Below are 23,860 nucleotides of genomic sequence, written 5' to 3'. Positions count from 1 at the left end.
CAGATGCTGTCAACTTCTTTAAACTCGGTCTGATTAAAAAAGCACCCCGGGCATAGATATTCCTCACTTTCTTCGAAAGTCGTAACAATAACATCAAGCTTACTGCAACCGCAGCATCATCCACACTAATGCATCTATCTTGAGCTTCTCCTAGTCCTGGACCACCAGCTCGTGTTTTATCATAGCTGTGGATAAAATAAATGATGAAAACCTTTCATTGATCTGTTCTATAACTCTCCACTCAGAACAAGTCTTCCGTCTCCAGTCTAATAAAGAAATCGCTTGAATTTCAGTCCACTGGAAAAGGACCATTTTGGCAAGTTTGATCTACTGGACAACTCCAACCGATTTTTTTTGCTAACGAAGAGATGAAGAAAGATGTCAGTTATGACTTAATACAGCTTGTCATTGTAAACAAATCTTTCAAGAAAATTACCAGCTCTATCTAAAGAATTCCCACCACACGGCGAAAATATTTTTTAAAATTATATTTTTGTTGGTTTTTTACTCAAGCTCATTACTCTTTGATTCTAAAATCTATCGCCCTCAAAACCCTATATCACACCAAAACTAATAAAACTTATAAATCTATTTAATAAAACTACAAATCGGACGATCTGAACTAAAAATTAGCAAGCATAATTAAATTAATATAAAAGAAGTCACTAACAACGTTTAAGATAAATAGATCGATAAAAATCTAGGAGATTTTACAGTTTCTTCTACATTTTCTTTTGAAAGAAAATACTTTGAATTTAGCTTCTGCTCGGTTATTTGACTCGAAATCAGCTTCCGGTTTTGACTGAAATACAGTCTTAGAATGGCGACTGGAAATGTAGTTTGGAATGCAGGACAAGGGTCTCGATTTGTGGCTCCTTTCCCAGCTTTTCTGGCGAATGAATGCCGAATTAGCATTGAATGTGTTTCTCACATAGGGTGAGTAAAAGTCTGGCAAATCGTCTTCGTCTGATGAGCTTGATGTCGATGAATCGGAATCGGAAGATTCGTAATCGTTCAAACTAATCGGTCCACGACACTTATGTTGGACTCTCGTTTGTCGTTTCAACCACATTGAACTGACCTTGTAAAATTGCCCAAGCTCGTTTTGAAAATAAACATATTCCTCCATGTCATCCTCTGGTTGAATGGTTTGCGGATACATAGCAGACTTTTCTGCAAATTGATTGGCTGAAAGATCATCGTTTGAAAACGACTCGCTTCTCGGTCGCTCGGAAATCAAAGGGTTGAAACTGACACTTTTACATGATGTTGAGGCCATATTGGTTTGAAAAAGTGTCTTTTTCAGTCGGGATTTGGGCTTCGATTTGGGGGGTTTGCCCGAGCAATCTTTCTTTTGTTTTGGCTCAAAGGGTATGTTGGGTAATGATCGCGAGGGAATTGACGACGGTTTTTGGGTGCGAAATGAAGTCATGTTGCTTGCTATAGGACTTAGGTCGTCGCCTGAAAATAAACAAAACAATCACTTAAGTAATAATCACAAAACAACCCTCGATAAATGGGTATGGCTGCCAAAATTTAACAAAAACATGTATGTCAAAAATTTACAATTCTCATTAATTCCGAATGTAAATTTCTAAAAATTTAGAAAAAAAAGTGTTTTGAGCAAAGATTTGTTTCTATTGCAACCAGCTCAATTTTAAGGAAACTACAAAAATCGAACTTGAATTTTACCTGTAAGTTTTTCTTCGACTTGGGATCTGCTGTCGCATTTAACAATCTCAATACCTTTTCCTTTTTCCAAGTTTTGATCTTGTACAGTCCCGAAGTCCAAGCTCGAAAGATCAATTTTTCTGAAGGGCGTCTCTTGTTGTCTTTCATCAGCAGCGATTCCAAACGAGAAATCCAAGAGGTCATTTGAGTTCAAAAAGTCCAAATTCAATGGAGTGCTGGTGAATTCTTGGGCCGGTTTTACTTCACAAAAAGGTGTCGTGACTTCTTCTTTGCCAATCAATTTATCAGGTGTTTTTCTGATTTCGGTGGGAAATTCAATTAAGCCATTTTCACTCGAGGGCTTCTCATTATCTATGTCATTTTCGACATCTTCTATTGTAAGCTTATTTGAGATTTCGCTGTGGTTCGCATCTAAATTAACCTCTCTTGTTGATTTGATTTTATCAACTTCTTCATTTATTTCCGACGCAGATTCGTTTTTATCAGTTTTGATACAACTTGTATTCGCTTCTTCAATAATAGTCATATCTGTCTTGCTTGAAGATATCAGGTCAGTTTTTTGATTTTTTTCATATTTGAAAGTTGTGTTTTGAGACGGGCCTACAAAAGTTTTGGGTAAAAAGGGGTCATTTAAGGTTGCCAGCGTCTCGAAAATTGGCAACGAGTTTCGTTTCTGGAAATGATTAAATCCATTAGTAGTGTTATTACTACTCAATATAAATGAAGGCTTACTCAAAAGTGATATTGAGTAGTCGTTAAAATTGAAATCTGGTTTTATTTCAATATTTGGCTCAATCATCGGGTTGTTCGGGTCTCGGTTGGTTTTTATTCTCTCGTTTCGTTTCAACTCGGGTAGACGAAGACTGTCAAATGGGTTTGGTGAAACGAGGTTGTTATGGTGCAGTTTGGGCTGAAATCAGTCTAGATATAACTGTTTTTGGTTATTTAAATTACATTACTATACATATTGCCTTTTAAGGCTTGAGTAACTGTTTGAACTTGCTCAGAAATGCAACTTTTGAATAGTTAAAGAAACTAGACTACATGTTCAGCAGAACCTTCCGTTATAGTCTGGCAACATGGTCATTCTTTAATCAATCAATGATCATTAAGAACCGAATCAATCTATGGTTTAAACGGGGTGGTGGATTTTCAGTTCCAAAAGTTTTCAAAAACTTCGACGACTTTTTCTATAATGGTCGAGCTAATTGATCATCCCAGCGCTCTCAAAACACTAGTGAGACCTGTTTTCGTAAACTATCATATATAGTTGTTTTATGGTACTTTTTTTTAGAGTTTTGAACAATAAAACTACGTTTTTTTGTAAACGCTCGACCCATCTTTGAACACAGAGGGTTATTTAAGCAAAGAATATTATAGCAAATATGGGACACTATGGATGTTGAAGGGGTCTATTATTAAGTATCTAACCCGCCCCTGAATGCTCCTCTGAATATAAAGGAGCTTTCCAAATATAATACCTTGACATGAGTTATAAAACTTGATGTTATAAATGACTTTTGGGACTTACCGGAGCCCGCTTGGGATTAGGTAGTGTTAAGTTGCCTCTATGATCCTGCAGCTTGCTGCAAACGAGGCTGCAGAATATCCTCTCGCCCCTCGGAATGAACGGCTGGCCGAATAGAGGCTTCCGACATCTAGCACACGAGAAGCATTTGGCAGTCGCGTGCCAGTGGAAATCGTGGTAGCTCATTTGGCCGTCGTCAATTCCTATAACACACATTGTGAAACACTTTCAAATCAAACAGTTTTGCACGCTTTATTCTACCGTTGTGCACCCTTTTTGCAATCCAGATTTTGTTGGCACGAGATTCGTTAAATGAAGATGGAAACAATTTATAGCCAATAAATAATGCTTGCTTTTTGAAAAGTTAGTTCGTTGATCAAAGTTTCTGTAAACAATTCGAACTCAAATTCTTGATCTAATGTTCGAAGATTTTTTATATCATCTGAAAAATTTTGAATATCTTTTTATGAAGTGGGTGGGAAACTTGTTTAAACTGTTATTATTTTTCGTGAAATTATAGAAGTTTCAAAATAGCCAATCGAATTAGCCAATTTGGGTTGATTATTATGCACAAGTTTTCAGTTTCTATTATCCAATGCAGCCACTTCGGTCGACTCATAGAACATACCGATTCTATTCAGTATTCCTTGTTTTTTTCTAGAAGTTTTTCTAGAATGAGCAAACATTTTGAGAAGTGAAAAAAATGCTCATGTCACAAACAGATATACTGCCAAAAAATGCCGATTAGATTTTGTATAAAAATGCCTGACTTTTCAATCGAAAATTGAAAAAAGTTTTTTTTTTCTTTTTCAAAATTCCGTCCCCTTGGAAACTTCTTAGACTCGCGTCTAGTCTGTAGAGATGTCTGTATATTTTTGTCTTTTCATCATTTATTGAGGTAATTCATTTTTTTGCACATACTTCATCGATCAAAAATTCTGACCAGTAATTTAAGCATACGCGTCCTGTACTCACTTTTTTGAAATTATCAGAGCTACTATACTTTTCCTATATGATCTTTTTGCTTTCCTTGTGTAATGAAACAAGAAACAATTGTGGTTTCTGGGAATCGCGGAGGAGCTATCAGTAGGTTTTAACAAGCGAGCTTAAACCTAGCCAATTTTTTTTAAATTTTCTCATATTCCAGACTCTGTAAGTTATTTTGTTAAGCCAAAGTCTTTTTTGATGAGTCAGACTCAAGGCCGATTTTTGTCTAGAACATAAGTTATAGCACTCACAATAAGTCAGGCTGTGGTACACCTGAAGCTAGAGGTAAAGTAGAAGCTCGTACTCGCGCCATATCCATGCCATCTGAACACCTTATTGTTCCGACTTTCGAAGAAAGGGACGGAATATATGTACTCGGGTGACTTTTTCTCCAGACAAATTAGTTTCGACTTTTTAACTAGCAATTATCAACGCGTTTTTTATCAGCCAAACAACACAAATTCAAACAAATTCAATTTTTATCAGCACAAATTCAAAACAATATTTTACCTGCGATCTTTTTCGCCGAGTTTTGGGGGGTTAAAAGATTGCCAATTAGGCCCACTTTGGATAATAAACAATAGATATCGTGCTATTAACGCGTAAGCTCCCATTTAATCCATCATAGTGTTTCAAGTTGAAATGAAGCATCTTTCTTGGTTTTTTGGTCTATTTAATGCTTTGCTACATGCAAAACATGTCACTTTGTACTTTAAATAGAGTTTGAAGGGCTGATTTTTGAGAAAAAAAAATCAAAAAAAATTCAAAATTTATTTTCTAGAAAATTTCAAACTGAACACTATTCTATAAAGCTTAAGAGGCAGTCTGACCATACGAGCAGTCTTGTTAGTATACTTGGTGCCTCAAAACTTAATTTTGGAGTTAACTTGAGATACTACTATGATAGAGAAAAAAGCAACTATGATAGCCACGCCCCGCATGCATTTCGCATGTAATTTTTTGAAAACTAAGTGTTTATGAATTATCCCTTTCAGAATTTGGTGATCTATATGACGTAATATCTGTAATCAAGTCTTCAGATTAAAAATTGCAATTGTTATATTATTGTTTACATCAAGAAAAAATGCTCGCTTCAACTTCAGTTACGATTTAAAAATAGTAACTGGGTTAACTTATTTGTCATCAAAACTCAGTTTTGGTAATTTTTCAATTTTGTACATTAAAATGGTAAGGATGCTTTACGAAAAATTCTGACAATTTTAACTTTTTCTGACAATTGAAACACTTGATCGTTTCTGGCGTGTTCTTCTTTTCGAAAAAAATACCACACGGATATCTTTCGCATAATAGTTTGACTTACCTATTTTGAGCTTACAGAATGAACAAATTTGCGTGAAGAGCAGCTCATAGCAGGAGCAGCAAAAAGTGAAATTATCTCTCACTACAAAACGTCTTCCAAACAATCCGGCTGTGCAATGCTGGCATTTTCGGCACTCCAGCCGATCCAAATCCACAGTTTCAGCTCGAGGTGTACACGACATTTAATAAATAAAGTGTTCGATACTCGGAAAATGTCCATGCAAATCTTCTAAGTGATGAGACAAATTTCAAATTACTGAATTGAATGTCTTTGAGCTTACAAATTTCCGCAACAAAACTGTTACATTTGAGCCATATGACAGTTGTGTGTCATTAGTGACCTGACCTTACACAGACTATTTGCAAATGCAACTTTAACAACCCGATTTTGAAATGGGCTCTCTAAAACACTTTTCATTCTCACCGTTCATAAACATCGATCAGTTGTCGGCCCTAAATTTCCAACTGCTATTTGAAGCTTTCGAAAACAAATCAGTTTTAGCTGCAAAGTGAAAATAAACATTCAAGTTGGAAGCCCCAATGCTTTTCCAGAGAATTGTTTGGAAAAAGTTTCGAATTTGTTCAGAAATAGACCCGGGCAGGTTTTTGTCCGGAGGCTGATTGGCAGTTTAGAGTTTAGGTTAATCAAGTGGCTACTTTTCTAACATAAACATCTGCAAATTGGGTTGTAAACCAAATTAAAATGCGCCAAAACAATTTAATGACAAGGTTGATTTTAATTTAAAGAGATACAGATGCCAAAACTAAATGTCTGCAATATTTTAAATGTTATTTTAACATAATCGGCTTGAAAGGCTCTGGATAAGTTTTTTTTCCACTTGGTTTGTCTTTTCAGGATGCGCACTTTTTATTATGTACAATTGGAATAAAGTTGAAACGAGACAAAAGGTACCAACATTAATGTTTAAATTGTTGTGGAATTAAGTCTGGAGAGAACTATCAAATCAATTTTTGCCTAATTTAGTTTGAAAACCTAAATTATTCACTGCAATTTTTCTCGACACAGATTATTTTTTAGATTTCTTCTTTGCAGTCGGGTCACAAACAATGGGACTTTGAGACTTTAAGATAATTCCACGCTTATTTTTCCTTTAAATAACTGATTTAGAGAGCCAGAAACAAGCCAGAACGTCTGCCCATTTCAGGTTTGCCATAAAAAAGGCACAAGCACTTTTGCAAAGGAAGATGTCGAGTTCCCACTGTTCTAATTTTGTATCGCCAAACACACACCTAGTGTATTTGGAAACCACAGATACATATAGATACAGAGAAAATTGAATTCAACCTAAGCAAGACAGATACAAAATTGTTTAATTTTTCATCTACAAATTTTTATTCAATATTTTTCAATTTATCAAATTGAGTTAAGAAGAAAGAAAACTAAAGAATGCTGTTTGCCGTCGTGGTGCAAACCAAGTCAACCAAATTCGATTGTGGAAAAAAAAACAGACACAAATGTTGGTGAAATATTTATCGTTGTGCTTTCTGTGACATACTTTTGCAGACAATGTTTTCAAAGTCATCTTTGTTTTTCCTTCAGTTTGTCTTTTTAGTCAATTAATTTTCGATAAAAATATTTCACAGCTGACGTGGCGTTTTCAAGTTTCAGTTTTGCGGTACTTCTATTTCTAAAGTGTCCCCATCGCCATCTTGAGTCATCTTCTGCAGTTGTTCCTCGTGAAGAATGCGTTTCAGTTCCCCAATCATCTTCGCAATCTGTTTGTTGTCTGTTGCTTCACTCATATCCGCAGCCGTTTTGCCGAAAGCACTTTTGACCGAAAAATCAGCTCCTGCGTCTAAAATAAGCGTATCAATCATTTATGTTTTCAGATTGTTCTGTTCCGAGCGCAGGCTACTTTTGCATTTGATAATTACAAAATATATATGTTTTAAATGAACATCTAGTCCGAAATTTAATGCCTTCATGGAATATCAATTGCAAAGTGTTATACAGTGCTGATTTGAAGTATCCAGGCAAGTAGAAACAGAATGGGAAAATTTGAACGTTTTTATTCTTAAATTAGATTTTTTCAAAAACATTTTGGGACTTTTTTTTGCTAAATTTGCTGCTTTTTTTGAAGGTTGTAGATTAGTACATCGAAAAATAACAAACGACACATTTTTAAAAAAAAGTTAAAGAGTTTTTGTCAATTAATTTTCTGATAAAGTTGGATTTGTATTTCCTGCTGGCAAATACAAAGATGAAAACTGGAAGTTAAAACTCATTCTCATTTTTTGTTATTTGCACAATTACTGCTGGAGAGCAATATTTGTTTTCCTTTCAGCAAATAAATTCAGAATCGAACTTAAGTACAGACTTTTTGAATTATCGCAAAATTTCAACAAACAGAAAAATCTTTGAAAAAAAAAGATTTAAGAAAAACTTTTGAACAAAAAAAGCTTCAAAAATAGTTTGAAATAAGTGTCAAAAAAAGTTTAATTTTGGAGAAACAAAATTGTCATTTTTTCTGTTTCTATTTAATGATAAATTACTCGAAACTTACGATTCTTACAATGAAAAACTGAACCCTCAATCTATTTCAAGCTTTTGATGTAATATTTTAGCAACTTTTTTCTCTCATTTTTGCATTTTTAAAAACAATTTCAACTATTCTTAAATGAGAAAACCAACAAAGTAGGAAAAAATTGAAAATTAGTGTTTTGACTATTCGAAAAATGGGGAAGATATTTGTATTCAAGTGTTTTTTTTTTAGTTTTTTTTATTTTTTTTTCTTTTTGTTTTCCGCGCAAAATCTGATACCAAAAATATTCAATGCAATGGGTTGGGTGATATATCATACTAAAGCCTATTCACTTGTGACTCAAATGACGTTAAAAATTTTCCAAAAAATTTCCCATTTCGAGAAAAATCGGATTGATTTTTTTGATTTTTCGTATAATTCCGAGCAAATAGAGCGAGCGAGCAGGCTTACAATAGTTAGTTTATGCGTAACTTAAACTGCAAAAACTACTTAGTTTTCCTCGATTAAAGTTATTCGACTAGAATTAAAATTTTGGGAATCAAAAAATCAAAAATTCAAAAAAAACTTTTGCCCATTTTTCTACAAAAACTGTTGTCCAGTTTGCATATTTCACTATGACTGTCGAATAAGTTCAAGTTCTAGCTTGTCGTTCAGAATCTTTTATCACACCACGCAGAAAAAAAACGACCCTTTTTTGTATTTTGTAAGACTATTCTTGCACTCCTTGCACAGTAACAGGCAGTCGTTGTTTTTCTATTTGTTCATAGATTTAATTCAATTTTTTGTAGTCAAAACGATCTGTGCGAATCTGATCAACAACCGGCTATTTTTTCTGATCTTGGTTTTTATAACAAGAAAAGCATCATTTTCATTTGTTTTCAAAGAAAAATATTATAGAAAACTGAACTCTACCCTGGTTTCAAAACATCTAGAATTTATTTCCACGATGATATTTGGTTTGTGATCTGATTGCCTAAACCCGAACTTTTCTATAGCTGTATTTTTACTATTCTCTTTGGAAGTACTTATAAAACGTGGAGAAAAGGGCTACGACATCAGCTGGCAGAACGAATCTGACCTAGGAGTATCTTTCCGAAGTGGGAGTTGGTCTTGATGGCAGCCAGCATGAGAGCAGTCTTTCCCTCCTTGTCAGTGGCATTCACATCCGCCCCCAGTTGTATGAGACACTGCCCGGCAAGCACATTACTCGACATGGCTGTGCATCTCAACAGGGGAGTCCACCCGGACACCGTGTCGCGTGCGTCCACGTCAGCGCCTGAACAAATACGACCAATCTGAACTTAATCGACTATTTTGCTGTCTTCTCTCTAACCTATGTTGATCTTTGATAAATTCGTACTTTATACGTCATGAATTTAGCCACAATGGCATGCAGCATATTAGCAAAGTTGAAACTTTGTAATATGAGGGGGGATAGGGGGTGGGGGGGATTTGAAACCAATCAGTTACTGCTTGAAAATATCGTGACCAGCCATTTCCGCTCCTGACACTACCGCCCCAAAAACCCACTCATTTCCGCCCCAAAAGCAGTCATATCCGGAAGTGGCCGTGGCGAAAATGACTGGGAGCCTGAAAATTTTCGTAGAAATCTCTATCTGCTCGATAATACCTTCTGCTACTAGCCATCTGATAATGTCCAAGTTCCCCCCATCCGTTGCCAGATGAAGGGCAGTGTTTCCACCTTTGTCTCTCTGGTCCAGTTTAGCCCCGTACTTCCTCAAAGCCTTGCATATGTTCATGTAACCTTCAAAACAACCCAACATCAGTGCATCTTTGCCTGATTTTGATTGGATGTTGACATCTGCTTTTTTGTCCAATATGAGCTGTGTAATTTGAAGCATGCCACTCATAGTCGCAACCATCAAAGCAGTGTAGCCTTCTTTGTTTGGTGCGTCCACGTGGCAGACTTGGTCTCCGAGCGCCTTTTTCACGGCGTGTATGTCCCCCCGCACTATGGCCCGATGCAAGTGGTCTGTGTTGAGGGGGAGATCAGTGGTACTAACTGCAACTATGCGACTCCAGGGCGATGTTTGATCGTTGTTCCCGTAGATGACCTACGAGGATAAGAGTAGATCCGGATCCTTACTTTTTCTTTCTTATGAAAAATCTAGATGATTCCAGTTTTAAGAGGCTTTAGATTCGAATCCATAAATAACATGTGTTTATTGTTTCAATTTTTTTAAATGGTTTAAAACAAATTTTTTAAAATAACGCAAACTGTTTGTTGATTCAAAATTGACACTTTAAAATGAAATTTCGTCGACAATGTGTTTCACGATGAAGACGACTATAAATTCAGTTGTTCATGAAAATCTCACTTGTATTCTGTATCTGTATTTGGTTCTGGCATCGAGTCCATCAAATACGAAACTAGTTCCATAGCCAGTGTAGACAGAGCCAAACCCTTTGATCTGGTCCTCTTCCTGGATGCAGAAGCGGGGTCTGAAGTCTCCCTTCTCACCCCCGTAGTACTGCTTCTGCACATGATTCCAGAACAACTCAATGCTCTTGTGGGTCACTTTGCCGACCATCGGGGGGTCCGGTTTGTCAGGGAAAACAAACGACGTTTTCCCCATATTCTACAAACTTACTCGCTACAATAGCTCGATAATAATTCTGTAATGCTATCGATAATGCTATAGTGAAAAGCAAAAAACAACCAAAAATAATTCAGGTTAAAATTGTTCAATTTATTATTTAGAATTAATTTATATTTAATGAATCTTCAAAATAAATTTCTCGCTTCTTGTAGCTTCAATAATGCAAGTTGTTGTGTGCATTTTTTGATTAAATTTCTGGCCATTGTAATGATTCACTGCATAGGTAAGAATATATGCATGTGTCTCTTCAATGTGGTATTAAAAGTCCAAATTTAGAGCACGTGCCGGAAAAAGACAAAAATTAACTAGCGTTTAAAATGACAGTATAAATAAATCAACAATGAATAAAAGGTTCTCAGACAGGATGGCTATTTATTTTACAGGGAAGCAATTAAGATAAAACTCCAGCTAAATTGATTTTTTTCATCCGGCACTTCATTTTGTGAGAAAAACTCATTAGGTTTTGTGAGGTTATTCAACCAAAGATTTTTCGGCTCGGCTCTTTTTCCTTCCCCCCTCCCCCCCCCCCCCCACCTCACACGAGCTTCATTTTGTTTAGTGTAATGAGTCTTGAGTCATCTTCTGCAGTTGTTCCTCGTGAAGAATCCGTTTCAGTTCCCCAATCATCTTCGCAATCTGTTTGTTGTCTGTTGCTTCACTCATATCCGCAGCCGTTTTGCCGAAAGCACTTTTGACCGAAAAATCAGCTCCTGCGTCTAAAATAAGCGTATCAATCATATATGTTTTCAGATTGTTCTGTTCCGAGCGCAGGCTACTTTTGCATTCGATAATTACAAAATATATATGTTTTAAATGAACATCTAGTCCGAAATTTAATGCCTTCATGGAATATCAATTGCAGTGTTATACAGTGCTGATTTGAAGTATCCAGGCAAGTAGAAACAGAATGGGAAAATTTGAACGTTTTTATTCTTAAATTAGATTTTTTCAAAAACATTTTGGGATTTTTTTGCTAAATTTGCTGCTTTTTTTCTTAGAAGCTTGTAGATTAGTACATCGAAAAATAACAAACGACACATTTTTAAAAAAAAGTTAAAGAGTTTTTGTCAATTAATTTTCTGATAAAGTTGGATTTGTATTTCCTGCTGGCAAATACAAAGATGAAAACTGGAAGTTAAAACTCATTCTCATTTTTTGTTATTTGCACAATTACTGCTGGAGAGCAATATTTGTTTTCCTTTCAGCAAATAAATTCAGAATCGAACTTAAGTACAGACTTTTTGAATTATCGCAAAATTTCAACAAACAGAAAAATCTTTGAAAAAAAAAGATTTAAGAAAAACTTTTGAACAAAAAAAGCTTCAAAAATAGTTTGAAATAAGTGTCAAAAAAAGTTTAATTTTGGAGAAACAAAATTGTCATTTTTTCTGTTTCTATTTAATGATAAATTACTCGAAACTTACGATTCTTACAATGAAAAACTGAACCCTCAATCTATTTCAAGCTTTTGATGTAATATTTTAGCAACTTTTTTCTCTCATTTTTGCATTTTTAAAAACAATTTCAACTATTCTTAAATGAGAAAACCAACAAAGTAGGAAAAAATTGAAAATTAGTGTTTTGACTATTCGAAAAATGGGGAAGATATTTGTATTCAAGTGTTTTTTTTTTAGTTTTTTTTATTTTTTTTTCTTTTTGTTTTCCGCGCAAAATCTGATACCAAAAATATTCAATGCAATGGGTTGGGTGATATATCATACTAAAGCCTATTCACTTGTGACTCAAATGACGTTAAAAATTTTCCAAAAAATTTCCCATTTCGAGAAAAATCGGATTGAATTTTTTGATTTTTCGTATAATTCCGAGCAAATAGAGCGAGCGAGCAGGCTTACAATAGTTAGTTTATGCGTAACTTAAACTGCAAAAACTACTTAGTTTTCCTCGATTAAAGTTATTCGACTAGAATTAAAATTTTGGGAATCAAAAAATCAAAAATTAAAAAAAAACTTTTGCCCATTTTTCTACAAAAACTGTTGTCCAGTTTGCATATTTCACTATGACTGTCGAATAAGTTCAAGTTCTAGCTTGTCGTTCAGAATCTTTTATCACACCACGCAGAAAAAAAAAGACCCTTTTTTGTATTTTGTAAGACTATTCTTGCACTCCTTGCACAGTAACAGGCAGTCGTTGTTTTTCTATTTGTTCATAGATTTAATTCAATTTTTTGTAGTCAAAACGATCTGTGCGAATCTGATCAACAACCGGCTATTTTTTCTGATCTTGGTTTTTATAACAAGAAAAGCATCATTTTCATTTGTTTTCAAAGAAAAATATTATAGAAAACTGAACTCTACCCTGGTTTCAAAACATCTAGAATTTATTTCCACGATGATATTTGGTTTGTGATCTGATTGCCTAAACCCGAACTTTTCTATAGCTGTATTTTTACTATTTTCTTTGGAAGTACTTATAAAACGTGGAGAAAAGGGCTACGACATCAGCTGGCAGAACGAATCTGACCTAGGAGTATCTTTCCGAAGTGGGAGTTGGTCTTGATGGCAGCCAGCATGAGAGCAGTCTTTCCCTCCTTGTCAGTGGCATTCACATCCGCCCCCAGTTGTATGAGACACTGCCCGGCAAGCACATTACTCGACATGGCTGTGCATCTCAACAGGGGAGTCCACCCGGACACCGTGTCGCGTGCGTCCACGTCAGCGCCTGAACAAATACGACCAATCTGAACTTAATCGACTATTTTGCTGTCTTCTCTCTAACCTATGTTGATCTTTGATAAATTCGTACTTTATACGTCATGAATTTAGCCACAATGGCATGCAGCATATTAGCAAAGTTGAAACTTTGTAATATGAGGGGGGATAGGGGGTGGGGGGGATTTGAAACCAATCAGTTACTGCTTGAAAATATCGTGACCAGCCATTTCCGCTCCTGACACTACCGCCCCAAAAACCCACTCATTTCCGCCCCAAAAGCAGTCATATCCGGAAGTGGCCGTGGCGAAAATGACTGGGAGCCTGAAAATTTTCGTAGAAATCTCTATCTGCTCGATAATACCTTCTGCTACTAGCCATCTGATAATGTCCAAGTTCCCCCCATCCGTTGCCAGATGAAGGGCAGTGTTTCCACCTTTGTCTCTCTGGTCCAGTTTAGCCCCGTACTTCCTCAAAGCCTTGCATATGTTCATGTAACCTTCAAAACAACCCAACATCAGTGCATCTTTGCCTGATTTTGATTGGATGTTGACATCTGCTTTTTTGTCCAATATGAGCTGTGTAATTTGAAGCATGCCACTCATAGTCGCAACCATCAAAGCAGTGTAGCCTTCTTTGTTTGGTGCGTCCACGTGGCAGACTTGGTCTCCGAGCGCCTTTTTCACGGCGTGTATGTCCCCCCGCACTATGGCCCGATGCAAGTGGTCTGTGTTGAGGGGGAGATCAGTGGTACTAACTGCAACTATGCGACTCCAGGGCGATGTTTGATCGTTGTTCCCGTAGATGACCTACGAGGATAAGAGTAGATCCGGATCCTTACTTTTTCTTTCTTATGAAAAATCTAGATGATTCCAGTTTTAAGAGGCTTTAGATTCGAATCCATAAATAACATGTGTTTATTGTTTCAATTTTTTTAAATGGTTTAAAACAAATTTTTTAAAATAACGCAAACTGTTTGTTGATTCAAAATTGACACTTTAAAATGAAATTTCGTCGACAATGTGTTTCACGATGAAGACGACTATAAATTCAGTTGTTCATGAAAATCTCACTTGTATTCTGTATCTGTATTTGGTTCTGGCATCGAGTCCATCAAATACGAAACTAGTTCCATAGCCAGTGTAGACAGAGCCAAACCCTTTGATCTGGTCCTCTTCCTGGATGCAGAAGCGGGGTCTGAAGTCTCCCTTCTCACCCCCGTAGTACTGCTTCTGCACATGATTCCAGAACAACTCAATGCTCTTGTGGGTCACTTTGCCGACCATCGGGGGGTCCGGTTTGTCAGGGAAAACAAACGACGTTTTCCCCATATTCTACAAACTTACTCGCTACAATAGCTCGATAATAATTCTGTAATGCTATCGATAATGCTATAGTGAAAAGCAAAAAACAACCAAAAATAATTCAGGTTAAAATTGTTCAATTTATTATTTAGAATTAATTTATATTTAATGAATCTTCAAAATAAATTTCTCGCTTCTTGTAGCTTCAATAATGCAAGTTGTTGTGTGCATTTTTTGATTAAATTTCTGGCCATTGTAATGATTCACTGCATAGGTAAGAATATATGCATGTGTCTCTTCAATGTGGTATTAAAAGTCCAAATTTAGAGCACGTGCCGGAAAAAGACAAAAATTAACTAGCGTTTAAAATGACAGTATAAATAAATCAACAATGAATAAAAGGTTCTCAGACTGGATGGCTATTTATTTTACAGGGAAGCAATTAAGATAAAACTCCAGCTAAATTGATTTTTTTCATCCGGCACTTCATTTTGTGAGAAAAACTCATTAGGTTTTGTGAGGTTATTCAACCAAAGATTTTTCGGCTCGGCTCTTTTTCCTTCCCCCCCCTTATTAGTCTGTATGTAAATTTTCATAACAATCGGACAATGTGGTCAACAAATTAACATGTAAAAATTTGCAGGTGAGGGGGAAAAGGAAAAAGAGCCTTCGGCTCCTTTTCGTCCCACTCAATCTTCTCCCAATTTTTTCAAATATATATTTTTTTAATTGGCATGTGGACTAATTAAACCATAACAAGCATATATTGTTTTTATACTTGAAAACCCGAAATTACACCATAAAATCGATGTGTAAGCGAAAGAAAAAGAGCCAATCTTTTCATTAGGAAACTTGTTCACTGATTTTTTAACACCATCAAAACTTCCATTATAAAAACATCTGTGCAAATAGACGTGTGTCTCGTTTAAAAGCCTGAAATTATTTCGCTTTAAAAAAGGGAATTTTAAATTAAGGGAATATTAAAAGGCTACTAATATAGCCCACTCAAGCAAAAAAATGACCTGAGATCATACAAAAACCAAGGTGTGGTAGGGCTATAACGAATTTGTGCTCTTCTACCGTGTACAATACATCGCTCTGTAATCAAAGATAATGGACGGTATAATTGATATTTTTATCTGGCGAAGGAACAATAAGAGAGCCAATCACGAAAAATTGGCCGGTGGAGGGGATTTTTCTGGTAATATCGGTCTTGGAATGATAATTGAGAAGCTCAAAAAACGCCAGCAGAAAATATGATAAACTTACTTAAGTAATAAGGTAAAAAAAAAGATCAAACATCTGAAAGTGAATTCTTAAAAAAAATAGAACTTCCATAAAAATCTTGAGCACAGTAAACCACACGAACGAACGCTCTTAATAAATTTTATTTTTGAAATCAAGGAAACATTTTTGTTTTTTACATCTAAGCCAAGTGAAATTCCTTTCGCGGCAAAAGAAAATCATTTTAGCTAGCAAGGGCTAAGCACCTTCTTAACGTTTGCCCCACCTGTGACATTTTCTGTAATACAATAGTATTAACTCCTGTTTACTTAGTCCAAATGCCTGAAAGTTTGGCATATATGGTGATCGCTCATATTGCAGAGCCCTTTAAAACCAAATGGTTACACTTTAAAATTGATGTTCGAGTCAGGAAGCAGTTTTTCTGACAATACAGAAATAACAAATCTCTCTGATCCAAAAATTTGAAAAAAAAAACTGATTCAAACTTTGCTTTTTTGCTACATAATTTGCTCAATTGCACATTTTGCGCCAAGACAGTGATAGATGTCGGAGCTGATCATGTTGCAACGCAAATATAAAACAAGAGTATAAATGCAAATAAAATAAAACCAGATGGCAAAGCTGACTACGACATGACAGTTGACGTATGTTCGAGTCCCCCACTTGCCCAAGTATTAATATACTAAAAAAGGGGGTTATATCCTATTTTAACTGTTATTTTTGGTTCTAATTCGGTTCAGCCTTGATTGAGGCTGACCGCCAAAAAAGAGCAATTTGTCTCAAGGACATTACCGGCCGGTTTTTGTGGCTAGCTTGCGCCAATTTGTACCAACAACAGGCCGATGATAAAAATATTATTTGATGTTATGATTGATTGAAAATGCCGAAATTTATCTATTGCCTGAGTTATTTACCGAGAAATATCTCTTAATAATTTACGGATTTGGATTCAATTATTTTCGTTTGGAGATTAGAGCGGGAACATTTTGGACAGAAACAGAGTGAAGGGACCGTGAAATTGGCCGAAACAGAGTGAGCAGCTAACAAAATTGGCCGAAATTCGCCCAGGGCTCGGTTTGGCCGAAAATACGAAAATATCAGCTACCAGTTGGCCGAAAGTGGGCGTTTGACCAAAAGTGGGCGTTGGGTCGACAATACGAAAACATCAGAGTACCGAATTGGCCGAAACTCGTCACAGAGTATGCTTGACGAAAGTGGGCAGTTGGCCAAAAGAGCCGACAGACGATATAGCAGACAGGCGAAAGAGCAGACTGACGGAAGAGAGGCCTGTTCAGGTGTCCTGATTGCTGACTTTCGGGCAAGTGGAGCTGTGTTTTTCTCGACACCCGAAGTTTTGGATTTTTTCCGGTGCCGCCAATCTCCAATTAAAAACTGTAAGAAGTTTCCAAAACTTTTAAAACTTTCCAATGTGCTATAAATTTATATACGATGTACTATATGCTAGAATTTTTACCGCAAGCTAGCACCCGGTTTTTCTCATTACCCAAAACTTTTGGACAGTTCCGTTGAACTGAAATATCTTACAGTCGGTACATAAACGAACTATTTGACATTTTTTTCTCGATACCAAATATTTTTGGATATTTGTGAACGGAATATTATTCAAGACAAGAGGTACTGGACTAGTTTTTGGATTGGTTCATGACTCGAACCTGCTGACCAAAATTTTCCGAAAAATTTTGTGAAAATTAATAAAAATTGTCAAAAAAATCCTCAAAAGTCCCCAGATTTCATGATACCAACCTTATGGTAAGTGGTCTGGTAGCGGAATATCAGGCAAATTAAGTTGAGTTTTTTCATCCTCAGGTTTCTTCCGCGTGTGTTGTTGGAACTTAACCAAGTTGCCTGGTCCCCCACCCACCATTGGTGAAACTGAAAGCCAGTTCGCTTCAAGTAAATCAAAGCCGTTTCAGCCCGTCCGATTATTGATCTCGTTGCATGACAGTAACGTTAAGTGGCAGGTACGCTGATATTAAGTGAGTTAAATTGAATTCTTTCATCCTCAGTTTTACTCCGTGTGTTGTTGGAGTTCAACCGACCTACTTAATTTTTCAACCCCATTGGTACTTAAGCGTAACGTAGCCGTCGCATAGGTCCCTTAAGTGCATGGTATTTATTCTAGGAGCTAGTTCCTTGGATCAAGCGCTCCGAAAAATTCCCGCTCCGTCCCAAAAGCGCGTCAAAAATACTTGCTTTAAAAAGCCAGGTTTAAGTTTGAACTTTAACGCTAGGGACTCCCAGAAAACAATACAGTACTAACTGCATCTTTACTGGTCTCACCGTAACGACCTTGTAAATTGACACGACGCCATTAATAACTCGATAAGTAGGAACCGCAAGCTGAGTGGTGAGTAACTTGTCAATTTGTTATTAAGGCATAGGACAAACATTTGTGCGATCCTATACTGTAGACGGAACGGAACCGAGGATATAGAGGAAAGTTTAGTTTCAACAGGTATTCTCGTTCTGAACGTTGTCATAGACTTTATCTCTAAGCGTAAGGCTAAGGACCAGGTACTAAATGAGAAGTACAAAGAGCTTCACCAGCCTCCTTCCCTTGAGTTAAAGACTCTCCTCCTTCTAAGGCGTTATAGCGCTAATCTTAACATCCTTAAGACTCGTAAGAAGCGGAACCGCTTACCACTCAAAACTCGAAGAGCTATAAAAAATTGGCTTCAGACAGAAGCTTTGAAACGTCAAGTTCCCCCATCTTGTAAACTAATGTTGATACATTAATGTAAATTTAATTACGTACCAAGACAGTAGCTTTTTAATAATTGTTTTCTCTTTTGTGAGCATTCGTAAAACATTGTGAATTTGCGGAAAATATGGACAAAAAATTCCAAAGTAAGATACGCAAGTTATTTGAAACCCGTCTAAATTTAGAAAATGAGCTGCTTAAATGTCACTCTTTATTACTTGAAAACATTGAGAATAATAGTCGCACCACAAAAACTGATAATGCTGTTTACAAATGTAAAATTGCTCTGGACAAAGCTGTTGACGTCAATGAGCAATTAATCAAGTTAGCGGGTAAAACGTAAAACCCTGAAAAAATAATTGTTGAGCAAGACCTTTGACTTAAGAAAGTTACCGAATTGAACAATAAAGTAGTGCATGAAGCTCAGAGTTACAAGATGAGCCTTGAACCTTCATAATTTTCAGCAGCCGGCATGATAGGGAGCGACGGATCTTTACAACAAACTAGCTCTGAGACATCCTCACGCTCGCACAAATCAAGAGACTCAGAAGCACGAGTATCTGAAAGCAGCTCTTAGGTCTCTAATAAGTCTAAGGATAGTAGAAAGCTCGTCTCACATAAGTCAGATAAATCTGCTTCCACTCGTCATACGTCGACTGTTTGCACTATGTCAGCAAGTGAGAAACGGCATGAGTTAGCTTTAGTAAAACGACGCCATGAGGAGCTGGAAAGGCAGTATCAAGTATCTTGAAGACTTAAAAAGCAAGAGATCCGTCTTAAATTCGAACAAAGTCAGCTGGAACTAGAACAATTGGCTGAAAGTCCTACAAAGCAACTAATTGAAATGGAAATGAAAGCTTTTGAACTTGAGAACAGTTCATCTGAGGTTAGCGAGAAGGTAGCGGAAAGTAACTCGACAGGAGTAAGTCAACCTATTTCACTAGTAGCAACCGATCGGACTAATGATTGGGTAGACTCTGTTAGTCCTCAAGCACCTGACGTTGCTAGTGCGCCAGTTTTGCTGGCCTTCACTCCTGTATCAATTTCGTCAGAACCGACGACTTCTGCCAACCTCGCTCATGCAATTCACACCAGTAATAGTAACAACCATACAACCATAAGCACAGTTGGCCGAGCGGCCTAGGGACAAGTCTCTCACGCCGGTCAACCGGGTTCGAGTCCCCCCATACGCAGACCTTAAAACATGTAGACCCGAGGGTCTATAGCCCCATTTGACCGTTTTTTTACTGTTTTTTGGTTCTAATTCGGTTCAGCCTTGATTATGGCTAACCGCCAAAAAGAGCAATTTGTCTCAAGGACATTACCGACCGGTTCTTGTGGCTAGCTTGCGCCAATTTTGTTTATTGAAGCGGAATTTTGAAATGATATGATGTTATGCTTGTCCGAAAACATGATGAAATATTGAGTTGCCGAAAGTTTTTGCCGATAAACACTCTTCATAATTCAAGCATTCGACTTCATAAATTTTACCTAATTACGGAGATTGAGCGAGCATAGATCAGGTTATGAGACCGCATTGACCGGATAGTTTTTTCCGTATCTTACGTTTTCCCCGTAACCACAGTGTTTCGGCAAAAAAACCATAGGGTTTCGGTTTTCGGAGTTGTCGGCCCTCCGTTACGTCGGTCTTAAGTGTTTTACGCCTTCTGTTGAAACATGTTTTGCTTCTAAATTGTTTGTTATTTGCATCTTTATTTCAAAACTGCCGAAGTAAATTGAAAAATCAGAATTATGTATTATTTGCCGTGGCTCGATCAGATTCGTTTTCTTCGGTTGATGTTTGTGTGATCCGAATAAAAAAAATTTCATTAACTTTTTTTGCTTACAACAAAAAAAAAACAAATCAAGTGTAAGTCACCGTGCAAAAATTTTCATTAAAAAGCCTATGATAAAGTTTTAGCCACAAAAAAAGAAACGTGGGGTATTTTTATGATTTACTCTGTACAGCTTGGCAAGGCTGCGTTCAATTTTCAGAGCATTTGATATGAGCTCTTATATAAGTTCCTGGATCGTGTTTTCTAATTTTCCATAGTCTGTTTTGTGCTTCCGTCAAACATGTCAATGCGTAAAATACATTAATTTTTAAAAACAAAAACAATTGCTTAATGACAAACCTTGTTCATTAATTTTTTTTTCCTCAATTCAAAAATTCAAGACAATTACTTAAATTTAAAATTTATACTTGAATATAAAAAACCAACAATATAAAAATTTTTGATATGATTTTGTCATAGCGATCATTTTCGATTATAACAAAGTTAAGAATCCGACTTTTGAGCAAGTTGTTATAAGTAACACCTAGTAAAGATAGCCTGACACAAGCAAAAAAAAGTTTTATTCAATTAGTATTTAATGGTTAAAAGTGTTAATTACATATAGTTGCATAGTTAACTTTCTAAAAAAAATTAGAAAAAAAAAATTACCTAAAATCTATAAGTTTCACTTTTATAAAATGCAGTCCTTGTATCTAGAGACAAGAATTTTAAAGTTAAAATAATCATTAAAAGAGTAGAATCCTTATCAAGTTCTGAAAGTTTTCATGGCTCCAATAAGGTTTATAGTTTCGATGATGGCTCATTTAAATCTTCAAAACGTTAAAATTGGATTCTGCGCTGTAGAGTGCTTGCCTTTTCTGTCACGCTGGTTGATTTTATAATTCGTTTTTCAATTCAAGTTTTCCAGATTTTTTTTCGTAGTTGAGAATCGAAGCTTTCACTCTAGCTTTAAAACTTGTCAAGCTGCAGAAGCAGTGGTAAGATGATCGCATTGGGATTATACAAAATCTTTTAAATTTTAGTTTGATTAAGTTTTAACAAATAATTCGATAATTTCGGTTCGAGCCATTAAGCTTAAAAATTATGCTCGTATCATTCTGCAACGATTTTGCATATCAGAGAATATAGATTGTTCATACCAAATAAAGCAATTTCCATAAGAGTGTTATTTCTCTTGGGTTCTTAAAAAAGCTGAAAATTTCAGCTATTTTGTCTGAAATGAAATCTCAGCTTAAGTGCTTCGTAAAGCTCCGATACATGACAATTATTACGACTAGTCTACAACTGATAATCAACCTGTCGTATGGTTCAAAAATGTGCAAACAATTTTGTTATTCAGATACGAATTTAAGTCTGCGCGGATAAAGCTTAATCTATACTTGAATGCCATTCTACCGGTAAATATTAATTTTCTTCTTTCACAGCCTATTGATGAGCATCCTAACTATTTTCAAAGTAAGCTAAAACATTGAGACTGCTATTATATCGATTTGCAAAAGATTTGACAATTCATGATCATGCTTAAACGATAGGTTATTATATTAAAAAGTTTTGGTGAGACGTCTTTCAACTAAATAGTCAAAACTATCTGCAGAGCCTATAACTACTCGCAAATTGACTTGAACAAATAATTGTTAATTTTTTTTGAACAAGTTTTAGCAATCATTTTGATAATTTCGGGTCAAGCCATTTCGTTCACAAGTTTTACTCGATTATTATGCAATGCTTTTGCATATCAAAGAATCAAAATTGTTCATAGTGATTCAAACAATGTTCATATGAGTTTTAGCTCTCTTGGGCTCTTAAAAAAAACTGAAAAATTCAGCTATTTTGTTTGAAATGAAAGCTCAGTTTATCACATGGCAAGTGCTTCATTAGGGCTCCAATACATGACGAATTTTACGACTAATCTACAACTGATAATCGACGTCACGTACGGTTGGTTTTTTATTACATTTTTAATTCAGGACATTTCGTTGCGCTCATGTGCCATGTCGCAATGAACAATTGCTTACAAAATTATGCAAACAATTTTTTTTGTCCAGATACAAATTTAAGGCTGCGCGGATAAAGCTTAATCTTTACTTGAAGGACATCCTACCGATAAATATTAATTTTCACTTTTACAGCGTATTGATGAGCATCCTAACTATTTTCAAAGTAATCTAAAACATAAAGACTGCTACTATATCGATTTGCAAAAGTTTTGACAATTCTTGATCATGCTTCAACGATAGGTTGTTATGTTGGAAAATTTTGCTGAGCCTTTCAACTAAATAGTCAAAATTATCTGCAAAGCCGAAAACTACTCGCATTTGACTTGAACAGATTAATGTTAAGTTTTTTTCGACTAAGTTTTAACAATCATTTTGATAATTTCGGGTCGAGCCATTTAGCTCAATAATTTTTCTCGATTATCGTGCAATGCTTTTGAATAACAAAGAATCAGGACTCTTTTTAGCAAAAAAGCCAGTTTCATAAGAGTTTTAATTCCCTTGGGTTTTCGAAAAAGCTGAAAAATTCAGCCATTTTGTTTGAAATGAAATCTCAGTTTATCGCATGGCAAGTGCTTCATTAGGGCTCCAATACATGACGAATTTTACGAATAATCTACAACTGATAATCAACGTCACATACGGTTGGTTTTTTATTACATTTTTAATTCAGGACATTTCGTTGCGCTCATGTGCCATGTCGCAATGAACAATTGCTTACAAAATTATGCAAACAATTTTTTTTTCCAGATACAAATTTAAGGCTGCGCGGATAAAGCTTAATCTTTACTTGAATGACATCCTACCGATAAATATTAATTTTCACTTTTACAGCGTATTGATGAGCATCCTAACTATTTTCAAAGTAATCTAAAACATAAAGACTGCTACTATATCGATTTGCAAAAGTTTTGACAATTCTTGATCATGCTTCAACGATAGGTTGTTATGTTGGAAAATTTTGCTGAGCCTTTCAACTAAATAGTCAAAATTATCTGCAAAGCCGAAAACTACTCGCATTTGACTAGAACAGATTAATGTTAAGTTTTTTTCGACTAAGTTTTAACAATCATTTTGATAATTTCGGGTCGAGCCATTTAGCTCAATAATTTTTCTCGATTATCGTGCAATGCTTTTGAATAACAAAGAATCAGGACTCTTTTTAGCAAAAAAGCCAGTTTCATAAGAGTTTTAATTCCCTTGGGTTTTCGAAAAAGCTGAAAAATTCAGCCATTTTGTTTAAAATGAAATCTCAATTTATCGCATGATAAGTGCTTCAGTAAGCACTGAGTCATGCCAATTACAACGACTAGTCTACAATTGATAATCACTGTGTCATACGGTTTGTTTTATTTCAACTTTACTTAAAGATATTCTGTTGCACTCATGTGCCATATTACGTTCAACCTTGCTTCGAGAATTGAATTATTTAAAAAAAACTTCGAGAAAAAAACCTTACAAAATTTTTAGTAATCAGA

At 35.8% G+C, this 23,860-nt stretch overlaps 4 protein-coding genes across 4 annotated transcripts in view; 1 reads left to right on the top strand and 3 right to left on the bottom strand.

Annotated features, from left to right (window-relative positions):
• Positions 1-667: 667 nt before the first annotated feature.
• Positions 668-5,993, bottom strand: LOC134846260 (uncharacterized). The gene is made up of 4 exons (XM_063863537.1): positions 5,529-5,993; positions 3,224-3,423; positions 1,693-2,602; positions 668-1,461 (listed from the first exon to the last, which is right to left on the bottom strand). The coding sequence occupies exons 1-4, from the start codon at positions 5,707-5,709 to the stop codon at positions 701-703; spliced, it is 2,052 nt and encodes a 683-aa protein (XP_063719607.1). The 5' UTR covers positions 5,710-5,993; the 3' UTR covers positions 668-700.
• Positions 2,148-23,860, top strand: part of LOC134846261 (probable G-protein coupled receptor 139) — a 56,591-nt gene continuing 34,878 nt past the window's right edge. The window contains exon 1 of the mRNA XM_063863538.1: positions 2,148-2,242. The gene's annotated coding sequence lies outside the window, so the exon portion shown is untranslated. The remainder of the gene's footprint in view (positions 2,243-23,860) is intronic.
• On the bottom strand, positions 6,812-10,944 carry LOC134845765 (fibronectin type 3 and ankyrin repeat domains protein 1-like). Its single transcript, XM_063862829.1, has 4 exons — positions 10,371-10,944; positions 9,662-10,106; positions 9,110-9,307; positions 6,812-7,344 (listed from the first exon to the last, which is right to left on the bottom strand). Exons 1-4 carry the CDS (start codon positions 10,626-10,628, stop codon positions 7,154-7,156), a joined length of 1,092 nt encoding a protein of 363 aa, XP_063718899.1. The 5' UTR covers positions 10,629-10,944; the 3' UTR covers positions 6,812-7,153.
• On the bottom strand, positions 11,208-14,987 carry LOC134846649 (fibronectin type 3 and ankyrin repeat domains protein 1-like). The gene is made up of 4 exons (XM_063864033.1): positions 14,395-14,987; positions 13,686-14,130; positions 13,134-13,331; positions 11,208-11,368 (listed from the first exon to the last, which is right to left on the bottom strand). Exons 1-4 carry the CDS (start codon positions 14,650-14,652, stop codon positions 11,208-11,210), a joined length of 1,062 nt encoding a protein of 353 aa, XP_063720103.1. The 5' UTR covers positions 14,653-14,987.

Source organism: Symsagittifera roscoffensis, chromosome 5 (genome assembly GCF_963678635.1).
Source record: "Symsagittifera roscoffensis chromosome 5, txSymRosc1.1, whole genome shotgun sequence".
Lineage (NCBI taxonomy): Eukaryota > Metazoa > Xenacoelomorpha > Acoela > Convolutidae > Symsagittifera > Symsagittifera roscoffensis.
This window is presented reverse-complemented; position numbering and strand designations above follow the sequence as displayed.